We start from the raw sequence: 26572 nt of genomic DNA, 5'->3' as shown, positions 1-26572 counted from the left end.
AGAATTAGGTGATATAGGTCTGCTGATCCCACTTACAAGAATGCAGTTGGTTGCAGGATCTAAACTATCAAAAATGTAATCATACTAGAAGCTTTATGCACATACAGAGTGAATTACTCTGTAAATTGGGAGAGAAAACAACTATAATGGCAAAAAACAAGAGACCCAACTCCAGTAGCAGTTAGCCAGCATCTCAATGGAGAAGAGGCACTATTTGAAGACACACTGGTATGTGCACATTTTGGCTAAGGAAGAGTGCTAGTTGGAAAGGAAATAGAAGACATTTGCACTCACACTGTCAAAAAGGCCGTTTATTTAATTCTCCTGTTGTTTTATCCAGATTACAAATGGAAAAGTTGTTTTGGGATTGTAACTGCTGCCTTCAGGGTTGTTATGCTGTACAAGGCTCAATCTTCTTATCCCAATTAATTTTTGGCATATACAGTATGGTGCCATTTTTGTGGGCTGCAGTCACAAAGGGACTCATTCCTTGAAAAAAGAGATTACAAAATGTTAATTCATGTGGTGGAAAAAATTCTGCTCTTCTCAGTCTCAAGCTGACATTACTTAACGAAAGGTTCAATATTGTCATATTCTGTCTTCATGTAAGCTCTCAAATATAACATATATTGGAGTACAAGCTATATTTTGCACACAATGTTCTGAATGTGTTCTGTGACCATGGTAGATAGATAACTTGTCTGTATAAATATTCTAGGCTTACAATCCCTCTCTGTTGTCAGAATGCATGCAGGTTGCTCCCATGTTGCTGTACTGTTGCTTGACCCCTGTGCAAAGGTCAATGAAAGAAAACCTGGTTGTGCATGCCACAAGTTATTTCTGATTTCTGCAACAAGCTTAGTGTCTGATGGTGGACAGTGACTGATCACCCTGGAAAAGTGCATTTCCAGCCGTCTGTATTAGAGTGACAATAGTGTCAAAAGTAGTGATTAGCTTAGCAAATAGATAGAAATGGCTGTGGCTGAGGCTGTGGCTACAATGTAGCTTGCCATCACCAGTGTGTGAATGTGTGTGTGAATGGGTGGATGACTGGTTGCGTAAAGCACTTTGGGGTCCTTAGGGACTAGTAAAGCGCTATACAAATACAGGCCATTTACCATTTACCAGAAATAGATTTGTGAGCATGGAAACAGGTCTGGTGAAGAAAATCCCAAAGAAAAGGTGGATTCATGTGTCCAAATCTGGGTTATAAGAGGGAAAAATATGGTGACAGAGCTATCAGTGTAATGCATACTTGGGTAAAACATTTTGAGTTTCCACAAGGGGGAACATTCAGCATAAGACAGCTAATGTAGTTGTGAGGAAAAAACAGATCAGAAAATAAAAATTAACAAAGTCAGAAAATCACCTGAAGGCATTAGATGTGTAGACATGTAATGCAGAACTTAGGGCTAAAAACCGAAACTAATGAAAGGGCCCAGGGGAAAAGGACAGTGATTAAATAAGGAATCTCCTTAGAGAAAATCTTTTCTGTATCTCTCCTCAGTTTGATACAGTGAATCATGGCCTTGACTGTGCCCCTGCAATGCCTCCTACTTGACCCTGACCTCCACTGCCATCATAAAACAAAGATGGACAGAGCACGATGCCAGCAGACTCTTCCAATGATTCATTACTGACCACAGCCAACCACCATCAACAAGCTGACTCACTGGGAAGGAAAACCACTTCCACATCAGAGTTTGCTACACATAACCCACCACAAAAGACAGTGTGGGGACCCTCCAGCTGCCTCTCCAGCTACTACTAATGTTTTGAACTTGGCTAAAATTGAAGACGCCATGACTCCTGACTGGGCGAAAATATCTGGTAAATATCCTACAAAAGACATCACCAGACAACATCGCGCTGATGGTGACAATGAGGCGTACAGGGATGCTATGTAGGGTCAGACACCATGCCATTCATATAGAGAATAGAAAACAAAGGAAGTTTAAGGGGAAAACTGACAGAGAGCTCCACATGGCAGCCCTAATGATGTACCAGTCTATCCAAGCTACAGCATCTGTGCCAAAACCCCTGACTTCAACCATGTATCAAGCTCCTGCCAGAGAAAGAGGTGGCTCCAGAACAGGACGATATGACCTGAAAATCTGTTTCAAGTGCTTTCAGAAGGGACACTGGGCTGGAGACTGCCTCAACAGGGAACAACATTCCTGATGACAAGCATGGTGAAGCTGATTGAAGACGGGGAAAGGCACGAGAGAAAAGTCTAGCTACTCTGACACAGCTGATGCTTGAAGTTGACAGTATTACACCCAGAGCACACACACAGGATAGTAAATATCCTGTTCTCACACTTGTGACACAAGCCGATGATAAACTGAGAATTTCCAACTCTTTCGCTTTTCAGTGGCATGTATGTTCATTCTGAGGTGTCAGGATGAAAGAAAACTTTACTGTACCACTTATCTGCAATGATGACTCAGGGAAAAGTGAACTCTATGCATGGATTTTTGCTCTTCACCTGTCGCCACATAAGTTCATTGAGGTTTTATCTAGTGTGCTGTTTTGTTAACATTTTAATTTCAATCTCTCAAAGTGGTTAAATCTGAAAGGTTTGAGCCTAAGACATTTTAGCCATCATAAGTGTATTCTCTTGTAATAGTTGTATTGAGTTTTCCTGTGGCACATGCCCTTAGTGCAAAATAATAATAAAAAAATACATTATTAATTAAAACTAAAGATTTTCTGATAATAAAAACTAAGAACAAGCAACCCTTTCTCTAAGCTAAATAACTGAATTTAAATCAAAAAGTTAAAACAAAATAAAAGACAATTAGAAAATAGAGTACTATAATAATTCTGACTCTCTCTCTCTCTCTCTCTCACACACACACACACGCACACACAGTGCATGTGGTCTGGCTCTTTGTAATGCACCTCACATATCTCCGTGGGAGTAGACAGTGACTTTGACAAACAGACCTACAAGGACAAATTCAGGAATGAATGCTTCACTATCACACGCTTCTTCTGGTCAAACATAAACGTGCAGCTATCATCGACACAGTTTAAAATGTTTGATGTATCAAATCTGGTCCTCCCATATTACTCTCAATGGTTAACAGTAACAGATGGGGAGGTTTTGGCCTTTTTACATGTCAGATACAATATAGTCCTGCTTGGCATAGCAAACATCACTATACTAAAGCTGAAATATTTTACACTCACTAAGGACGAATTCAGATATAGACTCTTTACTCTTTTCTAATTTAAGTGTGCTCTTCTCATCCTGATCTTTCAGTGCTTATTAAATCCTGTTTGGGAGGTTCCAAGAGACTGGGGTGGGATCTGCTGACCTCACACCGACCACTGTGAAAGTGACATTTTGAGATACTGCAAAACTTTGGTTTCTGTTTTATCCCAAATTCACAGACAGGTAAAGGAAGTTGTCCCCAACTCTGTATAAACATCAACTTATTCTGGCAAACATCAAGACAGGTGGGAACAATGAAAGTTGTCTGCTGCACCAAAACACCAGGGTAGCCAAAAAAGTCTCACCTTTGCTTTTTTGCTTCAGTGGTGAAAGGAGGAGTGCTGATTGAGCTCTGCTTGTGCTCCTGAACTCCAGTCACTGGCCAACACTGGGCAACAGAGCAGTAAGGGGTGATGAACTGAATTGCTTCCGTACACGATGGCAAAACTAAGGGATTAATCGTCTTATCTGTGTAAACAAAACCAGGCATGAAAGTTAATATGTGGTTTTATTATCACCAGTTATAATTGTGAATACTTCTGTATTCAGTGAGTGATGAAAAGAGAGGGAAGTGATGTAATTTTAAATCTTTCTGCTCGGTGTCAAGCTGACCTTATTGAAGACTTTATAACGTCATATTCTCTCTCTACGCAATCTTTCACGTATACCACATGTTGATGTACAAACTATCCACAATGTTTTGGATGTAGTCTATGAACAGGGGAGATAGGTAACTTGTCTGTACAAATATTATAGGCTTGCTATCCCTCTTTGTCAAAAATGCTGCGGGTACAGTTATTTGAACCCTTTGCAAAGGAAAATAAGATGGATAAAGGGAACCTGGTTGTTTATACCCAAGTTTATTTCAGATTTTCACAGCATTCCAGAATGAGAAAAAGACATGGTCTTGATTTTTTTACATAAGCTTACATAAAAGACTTCATTTTGCCATCCTGTAATGGCATGTTTCTCTTTCTGTCCTTGATGTTTTTTATTTCAGTGTTAACTAAAGAATCTGGCAGTAAAAAAAAAAAAAAAAATCTTTCTTTTTTTTTCTTATATTTGTGCAGTGTCCAAATCTATTGTCAAATACAGTTGTGTGAAAAAGTGTTTGTCCCCTTCCTGATTTCCAAATTTTGGTATGTTTGCAGAGGTGGGAAGTAATAAAGTACAAATACTTCATTACTTCACACCACTCTAGGCTTTAGTACAACAAAAAGAATCTGAATAAATTGTTTCACAGGGTCAAGCAGCATGATCATAAACTGTGAAAATATAGTTAAACATCACTGAATCATTGTGTTGTTTTTTTTTTTTTACATTTCTGAACAGTATCCATTTCCATGTTCACTGATTATGTACTATAGAGGTTCTCACTAGATCAGATAAGTAAATAAATTAATGCATTGTGCATCTACTGTATTCATGCATTGTGGAAAGATATGTGAGTTTATATAGTTTCACAGAACTCCAGTTTTAAACATAAAGCACTACCAACTCCAGGGAGCTAATTTCAAATGTGTCCTTGGTTAAGAATCTCTGCAGGAGCTCGGTGGAGTACTGGGGTTTGGTCCTATCTGAGAAATTAACACAGTGAGCATGCAGTGATGGAAGGGAAGTATAACCATAACAGTTTCAGTGGAACTCTGGGCACCCAGTAGCTCTTTCCACTGAGATACTCTCTGGCAGATTTAACAACAGCTTGAAGTCACAGGGTACTTGAAAGGATGGCTGTTTTTTTTTTTTTTTTGAAATGAATGAACAACAACAAAGCTTTAAGCTCTATGTGGGTAAAATGAAATACCATATAAGAGCATACTAAATGTGGTGTAATATAATGAATGCCATAATATAGGGAATATTAAATGGGAAGACAAAATATTCAGGCAGGTAATTTACTGCAAAATAGGACTGTAAATAAAAGAGCAGTGATTACATTACTTTTCTAAACACCCCCTTTTTGAAATTTGTCCAAGGATGACCTACAAAAAAAGACCATTTGGAAGCCTGCTGTGATGTTTTTTTTACACTGCGCAGAAGAAAACTTGCCCTGCATGCCAAATGAATTTCACAAGTTCACATTTCAGGACTCCCTTCCCAGTAGAGGCCAAAAAAATAAATAAATAAAAAAGAGTTTAATCAATTCATTTTCCCTGCTGCCATTCAAGCTTACTCTTTAAATCCTACAAATCAGAGAAAAGTTTATGACTAAGTCATCCTCAGTACCACATCATCCTACCAATCATTAAGACATTCAGCCCTGAGCCTGCTTCTGCTGGAGGTTTCTTCCTTCCTGGGAGTTTTTTCTTTCCACTGTTACCAAAGATCTTACTCATACGGGGTCATAATATTGTTGGGTTTGCGTCCTTTGTATTATTGTAGGGTTTTTACCTTACAGTATAGAGCACCTTAAGGAACCTTGTTGTGATTTGGGGCTATATTGAACTGAAATGAATTAAATCAACTTAGTGTATCAAAGTGAATATAATCTCACTGTTCACCTTGAACACTGCTCTGTCATTAAATTTCTAGCCTGTTTGCTTGTATTCTTTAACTTATTGTTGCTGGAAGCTGGATTGACTCTGCTCGGAATCTGTAGTGTCTATCTTTATGGCTTGAGTTTGTCAAGCTCTCTGGTCTTTATTGGGAGACTAATATGCTGGTTTTCACTGTTCTGAGATCAGCATCTCAGTATTGCAATCGTTTTGCAGGTTAGAGTTAGCAAGAAAAGCTTTTCTGAAGTTTTTATGATGAGAGGAGACTTCATTTCCTACCATGTCCCACTTTTCTCTGTATGTATTGACAGCTGACTGTATAACACAGCACTCAGTCCTTTTAATTTAGCTGTATTTTTCAGAAAATTATCTTATCTATCTAATAACATGCATTTAAAATCAAGATCTAGAGCTGTATTCCTGAGCTCATTTTTGCCACATGTAACTCTGGACAGTAATCCATTTGACAGGATGACAGATGTGAAGGAAGTGGTAGAAAATCTATGCTAAAACAGGCATTAACATAATAACGCTCAGAGAAACTATTAAGTATATATGTTGTGGCAAGTATGATTAAACTTTCCATTAAATATTAATTTTGCTGTGAACCTAATCCAAGGGTAGGCATGCTTTTTTCTGGATGGAAATCACAACTTCCTCCTCCTCTTGTCCACCTGATTAATGCCAGGTATGCACCCAAACCTCTTCTTTTATTTCAGGCCTAGTATGACACCCTTGCCCACCAGCTGTCACTATTCAGTTTCTTGCTTCATCTTATTACTTGATCCTGCCTACAGCCTACGATTTCTCTCACTAACACCCAACAGTCACTTTTGGTAGATTATTTATTCAAATATCACCTGATGACTATGTATTGAATTGCCTCTCCCACAGAGTTGTTTATCTATTCATTTACTTAGGCTGTAAGCTTCAAACTGACTCTTCCCTTATCGGGCTACTATATAAACTGATCCAAACCAGTGTATTTTGCTCTGAGTTTTATAAGTTCAGTAATTATATAAGGAATATACGCTACCTGGTTTCATTATTAGGTTCATTGTTCACAACACAAGTATTTTATTCACTAATCACATCATTCAAATGACCACTTGTTAAATGCAAGGCAGAAGAGCATCTCTCAAACCTCAAAACAGATGGGCTGCAGTAGCAGAGGACCAGGAGTAACTTCTGCCAGCTAGGAAAAGGAAACTACAAGATGTTTATAAAAATGTTTCCTGGTGGTGGCGTAATGGTGTGGGGAATATTGTGTTTGCATGCTTTGGAGTCCTTAATACAAAGGAACATTGTTTCAACACCTAAAGGTCAAATGCAGGACTAACAAAGTAATGGTAAATAAAGTAGACTAGTGAATGTACAAGTTGCTGTGATATCAGCAAGGATTCACCCACTTTTCAAATCCCTAAAAAAGGTAAATCTGTTTTAATCCTGACACACACTGTGACATTTTATAATTTTTCATAAACCTAGGATTTCTCAATAGCAGCTTGATCTCATTTCATATTCCAAATTCATTTAATATGGAATAACATGCAGGATAGAAAATGAGAAAAAATGCACTTTGATGTCAGAATATTCTTGGCTAGAGCAAATAAGATATGAAAGCCAGCGCTGCATCTAATTCTTACAGATCATACAATGGCTTTTGCATTTCTAAACTCCCTTTTGTGTGACATGAAGCAGCAGGAACAGGTTTTGCCCTCTAATTATAATGTTGTATTTTGTCAATGAGTGATGACAATTTGCTCTGAACAGCTTTGCTCCATTTGGCTGCATAATGTCACTGCCACAATGATAAGACCATAAAAGAGAAAAACACTAAAATGAATGCACAACATAAAGACAAAGATAATGTTTTGCATTCAAAAAATAAATTGATATTTTAAGAAAGTGTGAATTTTCTTGCTTTGTTGTGTTCTGTAAGATCAGTACACAGCAAGTACTTGCTGTGTACTGCAAAACAACACAGCCACAAGTAGTTCTCTGGCAACTTCATGGTGACAACAATACTAAAGTTATTACACTGTGCTGGGAAAAAGGAAAAAAAAAAGTTACATTTTGTGTAACTTTTTTTTTCTCATGTAGATTAAATATGATATAGTGATTTGATTATGGCACATTAGCAGTGCAGGCAAGTAGATTTATTGACCTTCAAAGAGGTAGCCAGTTTCACCTTTTTCTGGTTGCAAACTTGTGGTTTTCATCTTTTTTGTGGCAAATTCTGTTTGTTTTTCATGGTACAATATTCCCAGGATACAGAAAAGTACGGCCAGTTGGGTAAGTTTTATCAATAAAAGTCAACATATATAAAAAACAAACAAACAAACAAAAAAAAACAACAACAAAAAAACAAACAAAGACAATATGTTACTGTTACCCAAAATGCATTTTCATTTTAATAAAGTATTATATACCTGGTTAAGAGATCTTTGCTGTGTAATCACATACTCTACAAACTGTGTGTGGAAACGGAAGCGCTTTAACAATCTGACAAAGCATTTTACTTCGGTTCTGTGTAGCCTATCCAAGATTTACAACACCAAAGGGATAGGATTCTCTCTGTGTGATAATCCCATTTACGAGCATAACAGCATTGTGACAAATTTCTTTTCAACCTAAAGCTCTTTGCTTAAAACATGGAGCTTGAAAAATAATGTTCAAGTTTTGACAAAAGTCTCCTTCAATTACATGCCTCGGTGTCCAGGAGGAGTGCAATTTTTCTTTAGTTAAATGCACCCTAAAAGCTTTTTGTTCACTGCGAGCTACCAACTGCCACATATCATGACTAAATTCTCCATCTTAAGGAAATTAAGCTGTATTCTTCTCTTCTAGAAGTTAAGCCCGGCAAGCATTGATCAGAGAGTGCTGGAGGGTGTTGGAGGCCATTGTAAGCCAGAGGTACATAAATTTGCAAATGTACAGCAGTGGGAAAAAGTGTTTGCACCCTTCCCGATTTCCTATTTTCTCTGCATGTTCGTCAACTTAAATGTTTCAGATCTTCAAACAAATTTAGATATTAGATATAGGTAATAGAAAAAAAAACACTGGTTGGCTTCCACAAAAAATATAAAAGATGGAAGTTGCCCATTTGTTTTTCACTTCACATTTTGATGAACCAGAAGTCACCTTATATGGATAAATGGATGGAGTGCTAATATATCAGCTAACACTAGCTACCTTCGTTAAGAGGTGTAGAAAGTATAAAAATGGATGTAGCTATCATGACATCACCAACTGGTTTCTGAAGTCACATTTGAAAGCCACATGTTGAGCATTTCCACTGTTACCATCTTTATTGGAAGAGGCAAGCCACTGGGTCTAACTGTAAAACTGCACGCTCACTGACTTGAGACGTACAAGTTATTGTTACGACCCGGCTCTGCTAGGCGACAGTGGATGTACCATAAACGAGCCCAGAGACCAGGGGGATAGATAAAAAGAAAAACATAAGGTTTATTAACACAACTGAAAACCGTTAGTGAAACAACTCACTAGGCAATAGGGTGCTTTAAACGAACATAACAAACAACTCATATATTCAAATAACACTAATCATCTAATGACAATCACCTAAACATCTCACAGGTGGCTACTCAAAAACAAAGGTTCAATAGGGCAATAGGGCAGTAGGGCAGTAGGGCAGTAGGGCAGTAGGGCAGTAGGGAAGGAGGGAGGGAGGGCGGGCGGGCGGGCGGGCGGGGGAGTCTATTCAAATCAACAAGTCCCCCACAAATGAAGGCTCCTCAGCCTTTTATACTCCCAGGTAATTGCAGGCAGCTGTGTCATTGGTGTGTCGTATTCAAGGCTCCTGCAGCAGCCAATGGTCAGTGTTGGGAAGGTTACTTTTAAAATGTATTCCACTACAGAATACTGAATACATGCCCCAAAATGTATTCTGTAACGTATTCCGTTACGTTACTCAATGAGAGTAACGTATTCTGAATACTTTGGAATACTTAATATATTATCATGCTGTTTACAACTACATGAATGTCCTATTGCTGTGATTTATTACTGTTACTGAAGGTCCCATGGCTCGAAACGTAGTAAAGAGACCTCTGGCTAATATGTCGGGTTCGTGTCGGGCTGGTAGCCGAAAAATAGCTTTACTTTGTTGTCTGGGTCAACTTTGCTTGCGGGTAGGGAGGCGGGAGACAGAGAGAGGCGTTGAAAGGCTTCTCCAACGGAACTTATTTTTTCCGGAGGAAAACACGAACACAGTGTACAGTTGAGTCTTAATAGCTTACTTACAGCTGGGCTCGTCAGGCACTCTTCTTGGCTGCTGTGGTTATTATTATATTTACATGCTTCCAGCTCCCGTTTTTGCTCCGTGACAGCTCGGACTTTTCCTTTCTCTCCCTCCCTCGCTCACAGACACATAACGGGTATGGTAGTCCATTCTCCCTGCAGCACGGACTACACTGCCCATCAGGCTACATGCTTTAGGGCCATGCCTGTAGCATTCTGCCTTTTAGCTTAGCACAACAACAACAACAAAAAAGCGCTCTCTCACCCAGGAAACACGCAGAGAGAGAGCGTCACCCTGTAACCATGGCAACCGTAACGCTGCCGCCTGGAACAACAGAACGTAGCTGTCAAACAAACCCAAACAGTCCTGACCCGCGACAATATGAAACAGGGAAGTACCGCTGTGTATTCCATTTATTTCAACAAAGTAACTGTATTCTGAATACCACCTTTTTAAACGGTAACTGTAACGGAATACAGTTACTCATATTTTGTATTCTGAATACGTAACGGCGGTACATGTATTCCGTTACTCCCCAACACTGCCAATGGTGTGAGTGGTCTGGCACACTCTGATCTGCATGAAGTTGGGCGGGCATAGGTCCCTGGCCAGCCAATCCCCCGTGAGTCCTGGAACACTTTGATTTCCATAGAGGAAGGTGGGGCCACCTGAGGCCAGAGGCCGTAACAGTTATTAGCCAATGAATGACCTGGATAACCTAGATTTACAAAAAGATTTTTTAAAATTTAATATGACTCAAAACGATTGAGAAAGTGTTTAGTGAGATCAAGATAGAAAGCTGTTTTCCCAAAGACTTCAAGAGGCCCAAAAGTATTCTTTTTTCTTTCAAACCAGTTATTGCAATCAGGTTCTGCCAAGTTAAGAATGGACTAATAAAAAAGTAGAAATTTACTTTGAAGCACAAACTTCTAGGATGCTCCACAGAGCAAGCCATAATATTACATTCCAGATAACAGACAGTTCTCCAAAAAATACCAACTGGACAAACATAGTGAAAAGGTCCAGTTCAGTGATTTAGGGAAACAGTGGAGACGAGCCCTAGCAGCTGTTGGGTCACCTGTTTATCAGTGTAGCCATGGCCAAACACCCTTATCCAGGTGAATGAGTTCTAAAAACCCACTCACAGTTGCTGACAGGAAACTATCAGTAGATGCAATGCTTTTTGGGGGGCTAGGTTGTAAATGTCATTGTCATTTTAACACGGGAGTCTGTCGGGGCTTTGTTTTACAGCTATAGATGCTGCCCCTTGCTCTCTTCAGCCTCCAGTCAAGAAATTGCAGTTTTTGAGCTTCTGCTCTGGCTGCATTTTATTAGACCTGGAAAAAATTCTTCATAAAAACAATCACAAGTTTTAACTAAGCTGAAAATTAAAATCTAAGACACCAGAATTTAACTTAACACAGTTCGATTGTTCACAGATGTGATTTATTAAACACTATCTGACCTCAGTTTCACCAATTCTGTGATTTGATTATTTATTACTTCAGCAAACACAGATTGAAGAGTGGGTTTCAATTTAAAAATCCATGTCACAAATACACATTTGTTCAAACCCAAAGTACTTTAAACTCATGTTGCATCTTATATGCCGTGCTACACTTTGTGGGAATCTGTACTAAAGATGTCATATTTCCATTTTATCCATCTTATCAGCAGCTGATGAGCAGACTAGCAATGTCTGATACTGTGAAATAAAAAATGTGAAATACAAAATCATAATGTTTGGGTAGAATATTCCAGTCAAATGTCATCTATCTCAGTGAGAACCTGTCTCATCCAGGGGACCTGTGTCATCTGTCATTTCTATTATGTCTGTCTCTTTTCACCGTGACCCGTTAACTGAAGCATAAATGCCAAACACTAGTCTACAAAAAGAGCAGATCTCAGGCGAATCTGTGGGCAAAACCTAATTTATTTTGGTCAAAGGTCAAAAGAAACTTTATCTTCACTCAATAACTCAGCTGTACTCATACAAATTATGATCACATAAAACGCATAACTAATTGCAACAAAAAATATAAAGTTAATTTATATACATTTAAAAAAATAAATTATGAATACAGTGTGTATATCTTGACACAAAAAATCTCATTTTGGAATATTGTTCAATAGTGACTCCAGCCTTTTTCATACTAACAGCACTAAGGGAAAGTTCATGGTCTGGCTTCACATAGAAAAAAAATCTCTTACCACAAAACCGATTCTGAATACAAACCCAGTCTCCGGTGTTAGAGTCATGCACTCTGCAGCCCTGCATCAACCCCAACCACCTGGCGATTCTACAACATTATATGTGGTGTTTCATTAACTTAAAAGAAAAAGTTGCCTTTCGCTGAACTGTTCTGGTCCACCTTTACTCTTGCAGCTGAGCAGAAACCAGACCCGGTCACATCAGTAATTGCAAAAAATCAATGTTGTGCATATTATGAATTTAATTACAAGGAAAGATAGTTGTACAATCTCTAAAAAAACCAAATATATAATATGAACAAGGGCAATGCATATTAGCATAGGCATATACACTGTATAAAAATATGAGAATGATTTAGTAGTAGTAGCAGTAGTACTTGAGTGCTGTTTCCCATTCTCTGTATGTAAGAACCAGGGTCAACAGGTTATTCCAGAATCAACAAATTTGATATCTTTGTTCTTGACAGACCCAAGAGAATTACCTGGATTCAGTCATCGGGGATCACCCTGAGCTCGTAGTCACTGAATCAAGAAACTACATCAGTACTGGAAACCACATTTGAATGGAACTGTTCAAAAAAACAATTTCATTTTAACAAGAGCTTCTGTCAGATGGCTAGGAGAATTTTACATAGATGGATCACAGTAAAGGCAATATCAAGAAAGCAGCTCTTCCTCAGAGCCCCAGGCAGGAATGAGAAATTATCTCATTTTAGGTCATTTTGGCACAATGGACATTGCCTCTGTATTAAATGATACCCCTTATAGTTTAATTTAGGTCATGATTTTCTAATCCAGGCAGCGCGGTGGCACAGCGGTTAGCACTGTTGCCTCACAAGAAGGTCCTGAGTTCAATTCCACCATTAGGCCAGGGTCTTTCTGTGCGGAGTTTGCATGTTCTCCCCCATCTTTGTGTGGGTTCTCTGGCTTCCTCCCACAGTCCAAAGACATCCAGTTAGAGGGAATAGGTTAATCGGGAACACTAAATTGTCCATAGGTGTGAATGTGAGGGCGAATGGTTGTCTGTGTCTATGTGCTAGCCCGGTGACAGACTGGCGACCTGTCCAGCGTGTACCCTGCCTCTCGCCCTAAGACAGCTGGGATAGGCTCCAGTGCCCACACCCTGAAAAGGATAAGCAAAGGGATGGATGGATTTTCTAACCATAATAAATCAGAATGTTTTGATCATGGCATTTCCATTCTTTCCATTTCCCAATGTGTGTGTGTGTGTGTGTGTGTGTGTGTGTGTGTGTGTGTGTGTGTGTTTTTAATACTATTATTATTTTCATTGTTATTCTTGCCACTAAATGTTGTTTACACTGAATGACTAGGTTTGACTTGGATAGGTAACTGAAGCTGGAACTCTAAATAAAATTTTGATTCAGTCAAAATGCTAATCCATATGTGGAGTATTGGGGCCTTTGAATGATATGATGAGAATGACTGTTATTGATGTCTAAACGACCAAAGCACAGCAGGATTCAATACAACACATTTTGAAAAACAGCAGTGCTGATGTTGTTTCCTATATATCGTGTTGACAGCTCACTGAGTTTCCCATTCAAAAGGTGTTCTTCCCACTTCCACATTACATTTGATAGCGCTCAAAGGCTCACAAAGATTCCGGTATTATGCTTTGTTGTTTAGACAACAAAGGGACAGAGGTTTTATTCTGTATATAGCCTTCTGTTTATTTTGTGGAGATTTTCACATTGCTAAGTGAAATTGTGATGGAAAGCTTCATACAGTCCAGGGTATAATTGGCCGTTTTTGACTAATTTTGATTTTACCTCTATATTTCACCTTTAAAATATGTTTTTCTTGCCTTGTTTGGTATCATTATTTTCAGCACAACCTCAAATATCTGAAATTTGAGTTATTTTTTCATTTTGGCATACTATATTAGCACAATTGATCTAAATTCAGACAAAAAATTCAAAATCCGAGTAGAAAAAAGTTATATTTTTTACTGTAAAACCCACAAACATGTTTAACGAATCATTTTCATAACTTGAAATGCAAATAGAAATTGTACATTTCTGAAAATTATGCACAAGTTTTGCAAACAACAAAGTTATATGGTACTATTTACCTAAAAATGCAGCCAAGGCCTCAGGCGTTTTTTTATATAATCATTTAAATCTATTTACAGAACAATCAGGTGTGCTGCATCAAATAAGAAGGCACACAAATTATTTGTGCCACTCCAAAAAAATAGTTTGTGTTCAGTATAAGACAGAGGAGAACACCACAGGACTAAACCCTGCAGGTCTGACAGCAGGAGATGCATCAGTCCTGTTTTCCATGTGGAGACAGTGTTTACACTGGAATCTGCCTTTTATGGCTTTTTTGGACTAAATGTGACATTCAGCAGTATAACTGACACACAATACAAAACAATAACTACACAACACACTAACTACAGCCTCCAAACACGCTAAACGTCACTAATGTCTCACATATGAAAACTCGCTCTCTCTCTTTCTTTCGCTCACCTGCTTTCCATCAGGGGTGTCACTGCTAAAACTTCCCCTTCTCCCTAAACAACCAAGTGCCACATGTTGTCATGTCATTTTTTTGATTGGCTGACATGGTAAACTTTAACACCAATAGGGAAGGGGTGTTTTTTCTTTTTCTTTTTTCACTCGTAAGCGGAGCGTGTTTGCTAGCGCTGTCCGTAGAAAACGCCGTTTTTAACCTTCTTCCCGCTGTAAACACCACTGTCTTGTTCAGAAAAAAACATTGCGTATATTTTTTTTAATCATAACTCTGGTTTTACGTGGCCCATCGACACAATTCAAAAACTAGTATACAGTTTGAAGTCGGCACTTTCGACCCAAGTTGAAATGGAGACTCCCAGTCGCTGCATCTTATCGCTGTGTCGTCTTAAATTGGTCATGTGATTTTGACTCGCCGGAGCTCCGTCGACCCCAGAGGGTTAACAATATATATTTACTATTTTTGTGACATGACAACCTGATTTTTATAACTTTTTTCCTGACCTCATTTTTTGCAGACTGCATGCAGCTGTATTCCATACAATTGGATTTTCTCTGCTGATTGGTGTTTGTACCTAACAAATTTCTATGTAAAGCCATGTAAATGTTTTCTTCCTTCATCTGGAATGTGCTGATGACTGATCATAACTGAGATTTTATAAAAAGGAATAGAAGTTTAATCATTAACCAAGAACTGATTAACTCAGAGAAAAGCTAATCAGAGTAAGTCTACCAAACCGTGAGCATGCTTACCTTGGGTTTAGCGTTTGTGAGTAGAGAAAGAAAGCCATCATCAATGGAGCTCACGTGGTAACAGGTAAATGAAGAACAAAGCCTTAATTTTCAAATCAGTGGACTAAGAAATGTGAATGTGTGTCAGTGTGGACATTGATGTTTATCTTAAAAAAAGGAGTAATTTTAAAGAGGATTGAGCCACTCTTTCACCATCATAGACTGTAGACAATTTTGATTAGATTGATAGAAAATCTATATTTTTGTGTTTATCATTTACTCAAATTAAATTTCATTAAATTAACCTGGAATTCTAATTTTACATTTGAGTTTTGGTGACGGAAACTTAAGATAAAACTACAAAGATCTATATTAATTACTCAATTTTCTTTTCCATGCGTAACCATTTACAATTTGATGAGATATCATCTTTGATTGATAAAGTCGCTCTCTTAAGAGAGATGTTTTAGTGAATTACTCTTAATTGTAGGAGTTTAGTAATAGTGTTTAACTTGTAGCTAAAATCCAGGTTTTTAATAAAGATAAACTTTAACATTAAAAGCAAACGTAGCTTTTATAGAACTGTCTACATGTTACTGAGCTACATTTAATAATTCAATAAAAACTGAAGTGGTGAGCCATTTTATAATGAGGACTAGATCCCAGTTTGATCCAGGCCTGATACTTTTGTTTTGGATTTGCCCAAGGTGGACAGATATAGACCGGGATTGCTGATCCATTATCTATGAGCATCTTTAAGCATGAAATGTTCAGCTCACAGCACATACATATATGAAAAAAAATCACTTTAAAGTACAATTCAGTTTTAGAATCTCATTTCAATCACATCATTGCTCACATATTCACATCATTACAATATGAGAGCTGCATTACTGTCCACAGAGGCAGAAAGATATAGATTATATTCTAAGCTGTGACATCATTGTGCCATTTAGTACACCGACTACTGATTCATTATAAAAGAGATCAAGTTGCATTAAAAACATTAAGCTACAACTGGGATTTCATTGTTTGTAGAAACCTAAAGCTCTATAGATTACTTCACGCTGCTCTGAGTAAGGAAATGAACTTGTGTCAGTCAGATGAGGCCAATACTATGAAGCAGCCTCAGCCGCTAACTTCAGGGTTGTCGCTATGGCAACTCTTACAGTGTCACACAATGAAAGTGTACAAGCAATCTGACACATCAAATGGAAAGCACTACAAGTCATCTCAAGCTATTAGTTTGATTTAGAGACCTCCAATAATTTTGTGATTAGTGAAGTTCATTGCTTGCATAAAGATTAAACTCAGAACTTTGATTTTAACCAGAACATATTAAATTACTAATGAGTGTTACATGCTTCAGTATACTGGTCAACTTGACAGAAGACATTTTTAACATGGGTCGGTAGCAAAAACAAAAAAACACCTCAAAATCTGCTTAAAGTCTAAGAAGTGTGATTTTGATCGCTGTTCTCACAAGCTGTTTTTTCTAGACTGAGCTCTAAAATCTAGTGTCATAAGTGCTATAGTAACATTTTAATCATTAAAATAAAAGGTCAGTGTTAGTGTGGCATGTTAAAGCCATTATCAATCTCTACAAATCATGTTTATTGTTTAATCTAGCACCACGTTCAGAAAGGCATTTTCAGGGCGCTGGTTTAGCTCAGTGGAAAAGGAGGCAGCCATATGGCTGAAAGCAGCTAGCCCGGGTTTGAGTCTGATCTGCGGCCCTTTGCCGCATGTCGTCTTCCCTCTCCCTCGCCCTCCGCTTTCCTGTACCTATCAAATAAAGCCATAAAACCACTTCTGTGAAGCACACGTTCTGTCCTCCCTCCCAGCTATTCCATCCCAGAAATCAAGCACATGTTGACCATGTTTTTCTGCATACAAACCCCAGGGAATGTGAGAGATGCCATTGGTGGAATTTCAAGTGTTTTAATAGCAATTTCGCAATATTCAGTCTAGCATTGACCATCTTTATCTTACATCTGTAAAGCAGACCTCAGTGGCATATACACACACACAACCTCTGCACTGCTGGAAGAGCCAGTCTTGATTAGTGAAAACTGCAGCTGCTGTGTGATGCATTAAATGTGACATTTGTGTTATTCGGTTTGTTAGTAACAAACCAAATATATTTTCAAAGTCCAGACACAAATCCACTTTAAATATTTTCCAAACAGTTAACTGCAGAGCATGAGGTTTCTGCTATGCAACTAAAAAGGTTTATAATTAGATTTCAATTCTTTTAAACATGATTCAATGCATTTATAAAAAAGCAAACACTGCTTTTCCCCCTCACTGATACAGAAAACAAAAATAGAGAAAATGAGATGTTTGACTGTTCTGCATTATTAGAGATTTGATATGGCAGTCAGCACAGATCCAGTCAGCACAACACATGAGGCCAATGAGAAGATCAGGCAGTTGGCCAAGCCCTGTGGAAAGAAAGTGGGAGAAGTTAATCATCTTAGTCTGCTTTTTCTCAGAAACATTTAATTAAAAATTCTTCCTTTTGGGGTGGTAAATGCCTTCCTGATCAACTGCAGTTTAACTTGATATTGTTTAGAAACTCCCCTTTGTAAACAGCACTCTTACATGCAAGCCTTTGAGCTACTGTACAGTCAAGAAACAAGACTAGCTAGTATTTTGATCGTTACCTTAATCTCTTTAAACACCAGGCATCCCCACAGAGCAGCAACCAGACCATAGCCCTACAGAAAGGAAACCAAACAACCTGTTTGAGCTCAGACCATTGACTCAAATGATTTTCTTTTAATCTGTTTTCACTTTGACTTTAAGGTCTTGCCAAAGTGAGGATAATGAATTGCACACAATATTTTGATGAAACTAAAGTACCAGCTCAAAAGAGCAGGATATAAATGGGTTAGAATTTGTTCCGACATTGTCTGATCCGTTTAGCACTTTATGCTGTGCATACGCGTCAAACATTCACTAAAAGTTAAATGCAATAGATAATCTAAATTATGATATTTAAGCACTAATGGCTTCCTCCATGTATGATGGATACACTTAATTGATCTTATTGCAACATGTTTTGTCCCAGCTACATTGCTTCTGGGGAAATGGAATTTGGTGAGAAAGCTGCAAATCTTAACTCTATCAACCCCTCCTCCCCACCCCACCCTGCCCCTGCAATGAATATGACTTACATCCATCCATACAATAGAAAGTAAGAAGCATCTTTCAGTTTTAAATGCTGGTAATACTTTTTCAGAAGAGGCCCTTACACCTGTTTCCACATGCAAATGTATCCAGGGGCTCATGTTATTTATTGGCAGTCAACTCTTCTGACTTTCAGGTACAAACTTGTTTCTTGAAGAAAGAACAGCGCACAGCTTAATGTATTCCCCTCTAGCGGCTAAAAATAGTGCAGAAATATACTCTCACTTCAACAAGTTGCTGACATTTGAACAAGTACTAGCTGTAATGTCATCAAATCTGGCCCCAAGGAATAACTTGATGAGTTTCATTGATCCATTCACCTTTTATTTAGGTCAAAAATCTCCTCCTAGTCCTCCAAGTGGCTCGTTTTTTGGGTTTTTGGGGGGGGGTTCCTAGAGGATGAATCTTGTTTCTTTGTGACTAAAATATTTCAAATCGCCAATAGAGAAAACACTGAGAAAGCAAATTGCGTGCATGACTACCTCCCCCTGCAGGTCAGGTCATCTACCTCAAGTCTTCAAATCATGGCTAAAAAACCCACACCCATTCTCTTTGACTTATTCGCTTGAGTTCCAGTTTATCGTTTCTTCTTGAATAGTATTGTTTATCACCAGCAAAGAAACACTAATAAGGCAAATTTCTTCCCCCCCCTAGTATTTTTTTATGATGTGATTTTGAACTTTCCTTTCAAGCATTTTAACTTCATTTAATTTCTTTCACTGGCTGAAGTTATTTTTTCCTAATTGCTTACTATACCACACTTTGTTGATTTAAAAAACAAAACAAAAAAAAAACAATGTGATCACTAAAGATTCCTAAAACCCGTAAACACCCTTAAAATGTCAGTATTTTGGATCCAACTTCTTTTAAAAAATACTCATTTATTACAGAACAATGTGAAAACCTTCAATATCAATCTGCAGTCCAAGTGGTTTTACAGTGTTCATTTTTTAAATGTGTATTTATTAATCGAATCCACCCAGCTGTCAGAATATGCTGGACTTACCGCTGTGACAACTGGAAATGTAATGACAGAATTCAGGTAGTTATTGGCCAGGAACCAGCAGTATGTCCCAATTGCCCACATCAGTCCAGACAACAGACCTGAAGAGCAAGAGGAGGCAGTAAGGTATTTATGTTTGAGTAAAAATGCATTAAAGCAAACAAACAAAAATTCCTGTGATTCCTTTGATCTTTAAAGGAATAAAATAACAAAAACCAAAATAAGAGATTAGCAATATGAACACAGTGTGTGTCTGTGTCTCCACAGGACACAAGTGACATGCCGTCACATATTGTAATAGTAAACAATATGCAATGTTTAGAACCAAAAATACACAAAATTTAATAGGTGGAAATGAACAAGGTGCATGTGTCTACACAGCACATGAGGGACATGTCATCACAGAGTGTTTTGTGCAAATGAATGTTGCACATTTTGAGAGGGTGAAGCCCTCTCCTCGATCTCCCTCACTGTTGCTGCAGCAACTGGGATCCTTGGCATGTGCTGCCTCCGTTGTATATGTGGTATCACATTCACCAGCACCTTCCCCACCTCCTCCAGGAAGATGCGCCTCTTGTACAGCTTTGACATGTTCACTCAGGAAAGATCTCCATCCAAATGACATGCATTGTAGGGCGATACATCCATCATGTTGTAAAAGATGACCAGTGTGCAGTCATTCAGTTGGTGCTGTTGGACCCTGTGACTTTGTCCAAATTGTCCACTCCCCACTTTGGTGGCATTGTAGTCCAGGATCATAGTTGGTTTCTGGTCCTCTCTGGTGCCGATTTCAGAATTTTTGTGCAAACGGCTCATGAGCACAACAGTTTTCATCTTTTTCGGGGCAATAAGACACCAGGGTTGTAATGTCTGTGAAGGCAAATATGGAAGACTGAGGGGCTCAGCAGGAAGTTCAGCCCTGTTCTTTGAGGCTTCTCCAACCAGCTTTCCAGTGTAATCCTGCATGTTCAATGCATAGCTGGTGTTTGCATCAGATTTTTATGTCATATTTGACCTCTGAAATGCCACTAGCCTTTCATGCACTGTGACATTAGGGCCAGGGTTATAGAGCAGAGGAAGTTGCTCTACCCACTTGTCCCACACTGTCCTAGCAGCTGCCAGCTGTCTCTCTACTCTCTGACAGCCCTCGTCTCTCGATTATCAAATCGGAGAAAATGTGAAAAGTCTCCAGAGACATAGTGGCACAAAATATAGCCCTGGCTGTGTCTGCATCCCACAGACTGGCTGTTGATTCATCCTTTGATTTATAGACCCCAACCAGGATGAGGACTCCCAAATATGCATGCAAATGCATTTTATCCAGCTCTTTCCACTTCTCCCCCAAAACACGCCTTCCTTCTAAATTTGTCATTTCACGAATGATTTTCTGTATTGAATTGGACATGACAAGCTCAAAAGCTGACTTGACGTCTGTCACACGAGTCAGTGCCATCGTATTGGGCCCTGGCACTGTCATTATGTTTTCTGCAGACAGTTCTGCCTGACGCATATTTGGGGGATGAAGACCATTGAATTTCACCATTTTTTTAAAGAGACCCCTTACAGGCAATGCGTTTTGCTCCTTCCCTACCAAGTGCCCACTCAGTGTGGGTGGAGTTTGCCCACGGGAACTCTCTGTTCCTGTGGGTAAACTCCACCCACACTCAATTAAGAGGAACAGAAAGGGTTCCCATCAAAAGACATAAACACATGCATTCTCGACCTTTACATTTGAGGTGAAATGAACCATTTTTTTTCTAAGTTGATTACCTTTATTATCCAAGCAGAAATTTCATACAGAAAACAAGTAATACTTTTAACAATTTTTTTTTAGATTTTTAAAATGTATAACAACATAAGGGTTAAATAAAGTTGACTTTCAATACAAATCCTCAAGTCACTAGTCTTGATTTTATGTCCCAGAACAGAAGAGATGTCACATGTTATCTCCATCACTACATAAAAGGAAATATAAAATTTTTAAATAACCAATGCCAAATCTAACTCTTTTCAACGTACATTAAAAGTTTTAAAATGCATCTTTTTGAAAAATGAGTAAATTATCCTCATTGAACCATGATCTGTGAGAGGTAAAGACCACCATTACACCAAATATTGATTGAAATGGTTAGTAATAGAGTTATAATTAGATATAAGATGTTGTAGATGTTTATTGGAATTTTTTTGGTTTCTGAGACTTTTGGATAAGTCAACATTCCCCAGGTCAACCTGACCCAGGAACATCACTGGTGTTCCTGAAGAACCGACATAACAGGAGAGTTAAAAAGCCAGATCTGTTAATATTTTTAAAAGAGAAGCTCTATGGCAGATCATTCAAATTTCAGTAGCTGTATGGCAAATGCACCACCACAGTGATCTGCATTACTGATTGCGAAACAGATGCCACAAAGCAGACAGCTTAGCAAAGGAAAGTACTGCATTTCCTCAATATTGGATTCTTCTTTTCTGGTTTAGAATCATGCAGGAGCTCTTATTAGACATACTAGTAACCCCAAGTGGACGAAGTTCACAGAAAAACATCTCTGGTAGAAAGTAAGAAAATCGATAGTTTAAAGCTACCGACAGATTTCATGGAGGCAGCAGCAAAGAATTAATACTTGACCTTTAAACTGTATTAAGGCTTAAAAAAGGAAACCTTTCTACTTGTGAAGGTTAAAGTCTTAATGTGAATATGTAATCTGTTCTCCTAAAGAGATTAAATACAGCCGTTTTTGTCAAAGCTTCTGATGTCTCATTCGAATAAGGTTTCCTTTGGCATTCAGACTGAGGTAAGCCGACTTTAACGTGTTGAAGCATTCAATATGAACTGTCATTTTGATATTTTACCTTATATTTTCCTGCAGCAAATGAGACAAGGTTGTAGACACACATGTTCTCTGTTTGTCACCAACCTATTTGTACCTTTGGAACTAGCTTGGTTCTAAAAAGGCACACACCACAGGGTGTCATAAGATTTGCTATTTAACAAAAGAAGGGGGAAAAAAAAAAAACCTGACAGAGGTCCTGAAGATTTTGTGAAACCCACAATATCCACTAAGAGCTGCCATACCTTCTTGTTTGAATGTTCACTATTGCTAAGGTCTAGGTACCAAAACCACATAGGAAGAGATTAAAATTAGCTTTAAAAGATTTTTTCCCCACAAGATTGACCTGCAGTGTACTTTTGGGTAAAGTCTTACTTTTCGTGTCTAGCCCAATTGACAACCCTGACCATTGAAACAGTGACAGTAAAGGGCAACCTGGCACAATAAGAAATAATAACAGGGTGACGCTGATCGACTGTCAGTATAAGACAAGTAGGGTGTGAACTTGCCCTCAGGGAAAGTAAACAAAACTATGGAAGCTTGTTTCCACTTTTTTTTTTGCCATACATACATCACAAAAATCGCAAAAAAACAACAAAATTAGAATGCTGGGAAAAAAAATTTGAAATTGATTTTTTTTTTTTTTTTTAAAATACTGAAACTTCATGTCACTGAATCTAAATTTTAGAAAAATTTGGACTGACATTCCCCCCTCCAGTCATGGGAAAAGGGTAAAAAGAAAAAAGTTACTGAAGCAAGCTTTTTTTTAAAAAAAAAAAAAAAAAAAAAAAAAAAAATACAAAGTGCATGTTCATAAACACTGGAGAAAAAAAGGCTAGAGTAATTTAAAAATATAAATTCAGTCTCTTCAAGGATACACATTGCTTGCTTGTTCACAACAAATCATCACACAGTAACCTGAGTAGAATTACTAATTTGTTCAAAGCAGCCCAATCATTAATTACTAAAGATCACAGTCATACAATAGGCTTTGGAAGAGTGCCTTTTCAGAAATAACGTTCTACCTGGAAGTACAGCTCTGGAGTAAAGCTTCGGCTTTGTATTCATGGCAGCGCAGTAGATGGCAAAGTACACAGTGCTTGCAATGAAAATACCACAGCAGTGTGCATGAACATAGTCGAGATCTGTGAAAAGATGGAAACGGAATTAATTTGGAAATGTTACACCTGGTTCACAGGAGGGACTGGTATTTCATCAACCAGCAACTGGATCCATCTTTATATCTATGATAAATTTATTTTTTCAATGCTTCCTTCAAGGCAGCTTTTTAAAAAAAAGTTCAGAATAAAGCGGTATCCAACACAGAAAACGTACCGTAGACACTGGCTTCATAGAACATGCTGTCATGGTGCACCGAATGGCTCTTAATGTACAGGACTGGTATGATTGAGGAAGCGTACATGAGGCCCGCCACAACAGCAAGGAGAAAACCACTGGTGAAAAGGAAGCAGGATACATTGAGGAACTGGATGAAGAATGCATTTTAAGTCTCCACTGATACATCATTCAATTTCTGTGGTTAATTCCAAGATATTGCAAAGAGCCGATAAAAACTGACAGTGCATGGATAAATGGATATGCAGGAAAACACAGCACAACAGTGTTGTTATTTTTGCACTGTGTTTTCTACATTTATTGAATATCGACTGTGACTGCTACATTTACAGCCTGGTGCTCACATTTTAATAGTTTTTTTTTTCTGCTGCTAAAACAAATTCACAGTAAGAGCAAAGTTGTCATGTGTGAAACTGTTTTTATAAGTAATGACTTAAAACTTGTTACACCTAAAAACCACACTGGCAGGCAGCTTCTAAACAAATAACTAAGACCCTTATTTAAAAGATGTAATGTAAATTGATTTATTTTTTTATTACTTTTTTTAATAATTCAAAAGTGTAAAGTGATATTCATTCATTTATAATTTAAATTCCATAACAGAGTGTCTGTTGTAGCCCTTTGTCAGCAATGAAAAATGCTAATAGTAATAATGTACACAGCTGAGGGGCTGCTAATGAGATGAGCTCACATGAATCGTTTGCTCTTTGGTCCAATGGTGTCTATCCAGGATTCAGAGGAATTTTGTCCATAACTGCCTGAATTTGTTCTCTGCAAAGAGAAACATCGACCCAATTTGTATGTGCACCACACAAAATACATGATAAAATGATGACAGGCTTTGAGAAAAAGCAATATTTGCTTTGAGTGAATAGGAAGAAAATAAAAATGTATTTTCTGAAATCAACCTACTTCGACAAGCTGATAAAAATAAATATTAAGTCAGTGACACACTCACTCTGTCAATCAGTAATGGAATTGTTTCTGAACTGTGAAGTAGCTTTACATCCGCTTTCACAAAGAAAAAGATCAGCCCACTGAATCAAAGGAGAAAAAAAAAAAGTCATGTACATCCAGCTGATATGATTCGAAAAATGACAGCAGCAGACAGTAGCCATCACTTTTTTGGGAGGTGGGGGGTGTAAATAAACAACACAGGCTGGGTCATTACAATTCCAAATGCGGTTTACCTTAGCAGACACAACCCAGCTCCACAATAATTTAATATTGGACGCGAAACGTTCTGTGCAGCAATCCCAAACCAGCCAAATCTAGGACAGACACAATCAGTGAACTTTGACCAATTCAGTTATTTTTCATTCAATCCAAGTCATGCAAAGACAGGATTATGTTATTTTCGATCCAGAGTGTACATTCCATTAACTCAGCTCAACTCACCTTGAACTGGCCCAGCCTATCAACAAATGAGAGGATCCTGAAATTAAGATGCCAAGACCAAGGCCAATGGCTTTAACAAATGGAACAACTCCTACATTTCCTGTAGACCATATGGATAGATGGAAGAAGTTAACATGTAAATGTTACTGACAAAGTTAGGATTGCACCATTTCCATTGCTATATCTGAATGCAAAAATATATTTTATTTATTCACTTCTCATTAGTACATGGAGTCTAACTGACCCAGGAGCCATTCCCAGTCCCCTCTGAAGTATTCCCCAAACCCCAGCCTCAATTCAGGCACAAGCCATCTACCCTCATCTCCTCATCTACTGATTTCACCCCTAAAACTATTCACATCTCCAACAGGGGACTATCAATAACCTCATTTTACGATGAACTAGAAAAATAGGAATCAAGGACAATATCCAGCTGGACCACAGGGTCCAGTTTCCAGAACCTTTAGCATTATACTATATGTTGTTAAATTAAAAAAAATCAAACCCCCCCACAACTTCCACAATACCTGTGGCCCAAAGCACACCTCCAAGCATTGCAAATGGGCAGAACTTGGGTGACTGAAGCATCAAGTCTCCAAACATAGATACAACCCATATTGCTGCACAGGTAACCCACTGAAAAAACATGCCTGTAAATAAAACACAAAGATAAATGATCTCAAAACTTTCCCAAATAGTGTAGATTTTCCTCATTTGAAAAGTAAACATTTAAAATGGAGCTTTCGTCCAAAAATAACACAAATAAGAATATTCAAACTCTCAAAAAAATAAACAATTGTATGCTCACCATCGCCAGTCTCTACTCTTTTGATGGGAACGAAGTTGCTTCCATACAAAAATATAGCAGCCATATTTGCAGTAATTCCATAGGCAAAATGTGAGATAGCCCTAGATGAGTTACAAGTAATATTAAATGATTCCAGTTCACCAGCTCCATCATTTTTGCAGCCATCTTCTGCACCTGTAAAGTTTTTACAGCAAGAGGTTAAAGAACAAATCTGACTTCAAACAAAAAGCCAACCTAATGCAACCACACGCAGCCCGTATTCATCACAGACCAATTATACTTTACAAACCTTCAGCGATATGACAGCTCGCAATCAATAACGCAGCAACGAATAAAAGCAAAAGTAAGAATTTTGCTCGGAGCATGTTAAAACAGAATATTTGTTTTGCTTTTGATAATTCAGGTCTACAACATTAAAAATTGCTGGAGGCCGTCTGTGTCTGCAGTGGTAAGTCAGTCAGGTGCTGCCAGTTATCTAATCAGTTAGTCACACAACAGCTGCAGGGGATGTAGCGCATATACGCGTATACTTACAGACAAGAAACCACACAACCATGAGGGCTTGTC

The 26572-nt window shown here is 38.2% G+C and overlaps 1 protein-coding gene and 1 long non-coding RNA gene across 3 annotated transcripts; both read right to left on the bottom strand.

The window, feature by feature from the left end:
• Window positions 1–311: 311 nt before the first annotated feature.
• On the bottom strand, window positions 312–10019 carry LOC120441126. Its single transcript, XR_005613798.1, has 3 exons — window positions 9985–10019; window positions 3526–3688; window positions 312–489 (listed from the first exon to the last, which is right to left on the bottom strand). It is a non-coding gene; the product is annotated as an uncharacterized LOC120441126 (long non-coding RNA).
• A 7325-nt stretch (window positions 10020–17344) lies between these two features.
• tmem144b (transmembrane protein 144b) lies at window positions 17345–26499 on the bottom strand. 2 transcript variants are annotated; one of them, XM_031757935.2, is made up of 12 exons: window positions 26295–26499; window positions 26006–26179; window positions 25743–25847; window positions 25198–25297; window positions 24990–25070; window positions 24758–24836; window positions 24491–24570; window positions 23779–23897; window positions 23469–23588; window positions 19622–19719; window positions 18090–18143; window positions 17345–17867 (listed from the first exon to the last, which is right to left on the bottom strand). In XM_031757935.2, exons 1-12 carry the CDS (start codon window positions 26368–26370, stop codon window positions 17784–17786), a joined length of 1170 nt encoding a protein of 389 aa, XP_031613795.1. In that variant the 5' UTR covers window positions 26371–26499; the 3' UTR covers window positions 17345–17783. The 2 variants fall into 2 exon arrangements, with proteins under 2 accessions (XP_031613795.1, XP_031613789.1); XM_031757929.2 differs by having other exon boundaries at window positions 25725–25847; window positions 26295–26498.
• Window positions 26500–26572: the final 73 nt, after the last annotated feature.

This window comes from Oreochromis aureus, linkage group 2, assembly GCF_013358895.1.
Source record: "Oreochromis aureus strain Israel breed Guangdong linkage group 2, ZZ_aureus, whole genome shotgun sequence".
Taxonomy (NCBI): domain Eukaryota; kingdom Metazoa; phylum Chordata; class Actinopteri; order Cichliformes; family Cichlidae; genus Oreochromis; species Oreochromis aureus.
The sequence above is the reverse complement of the archived record's forward strand: the minus strand, read 5'-3'. Positions and strand labels throughout refer to the sequence as shown.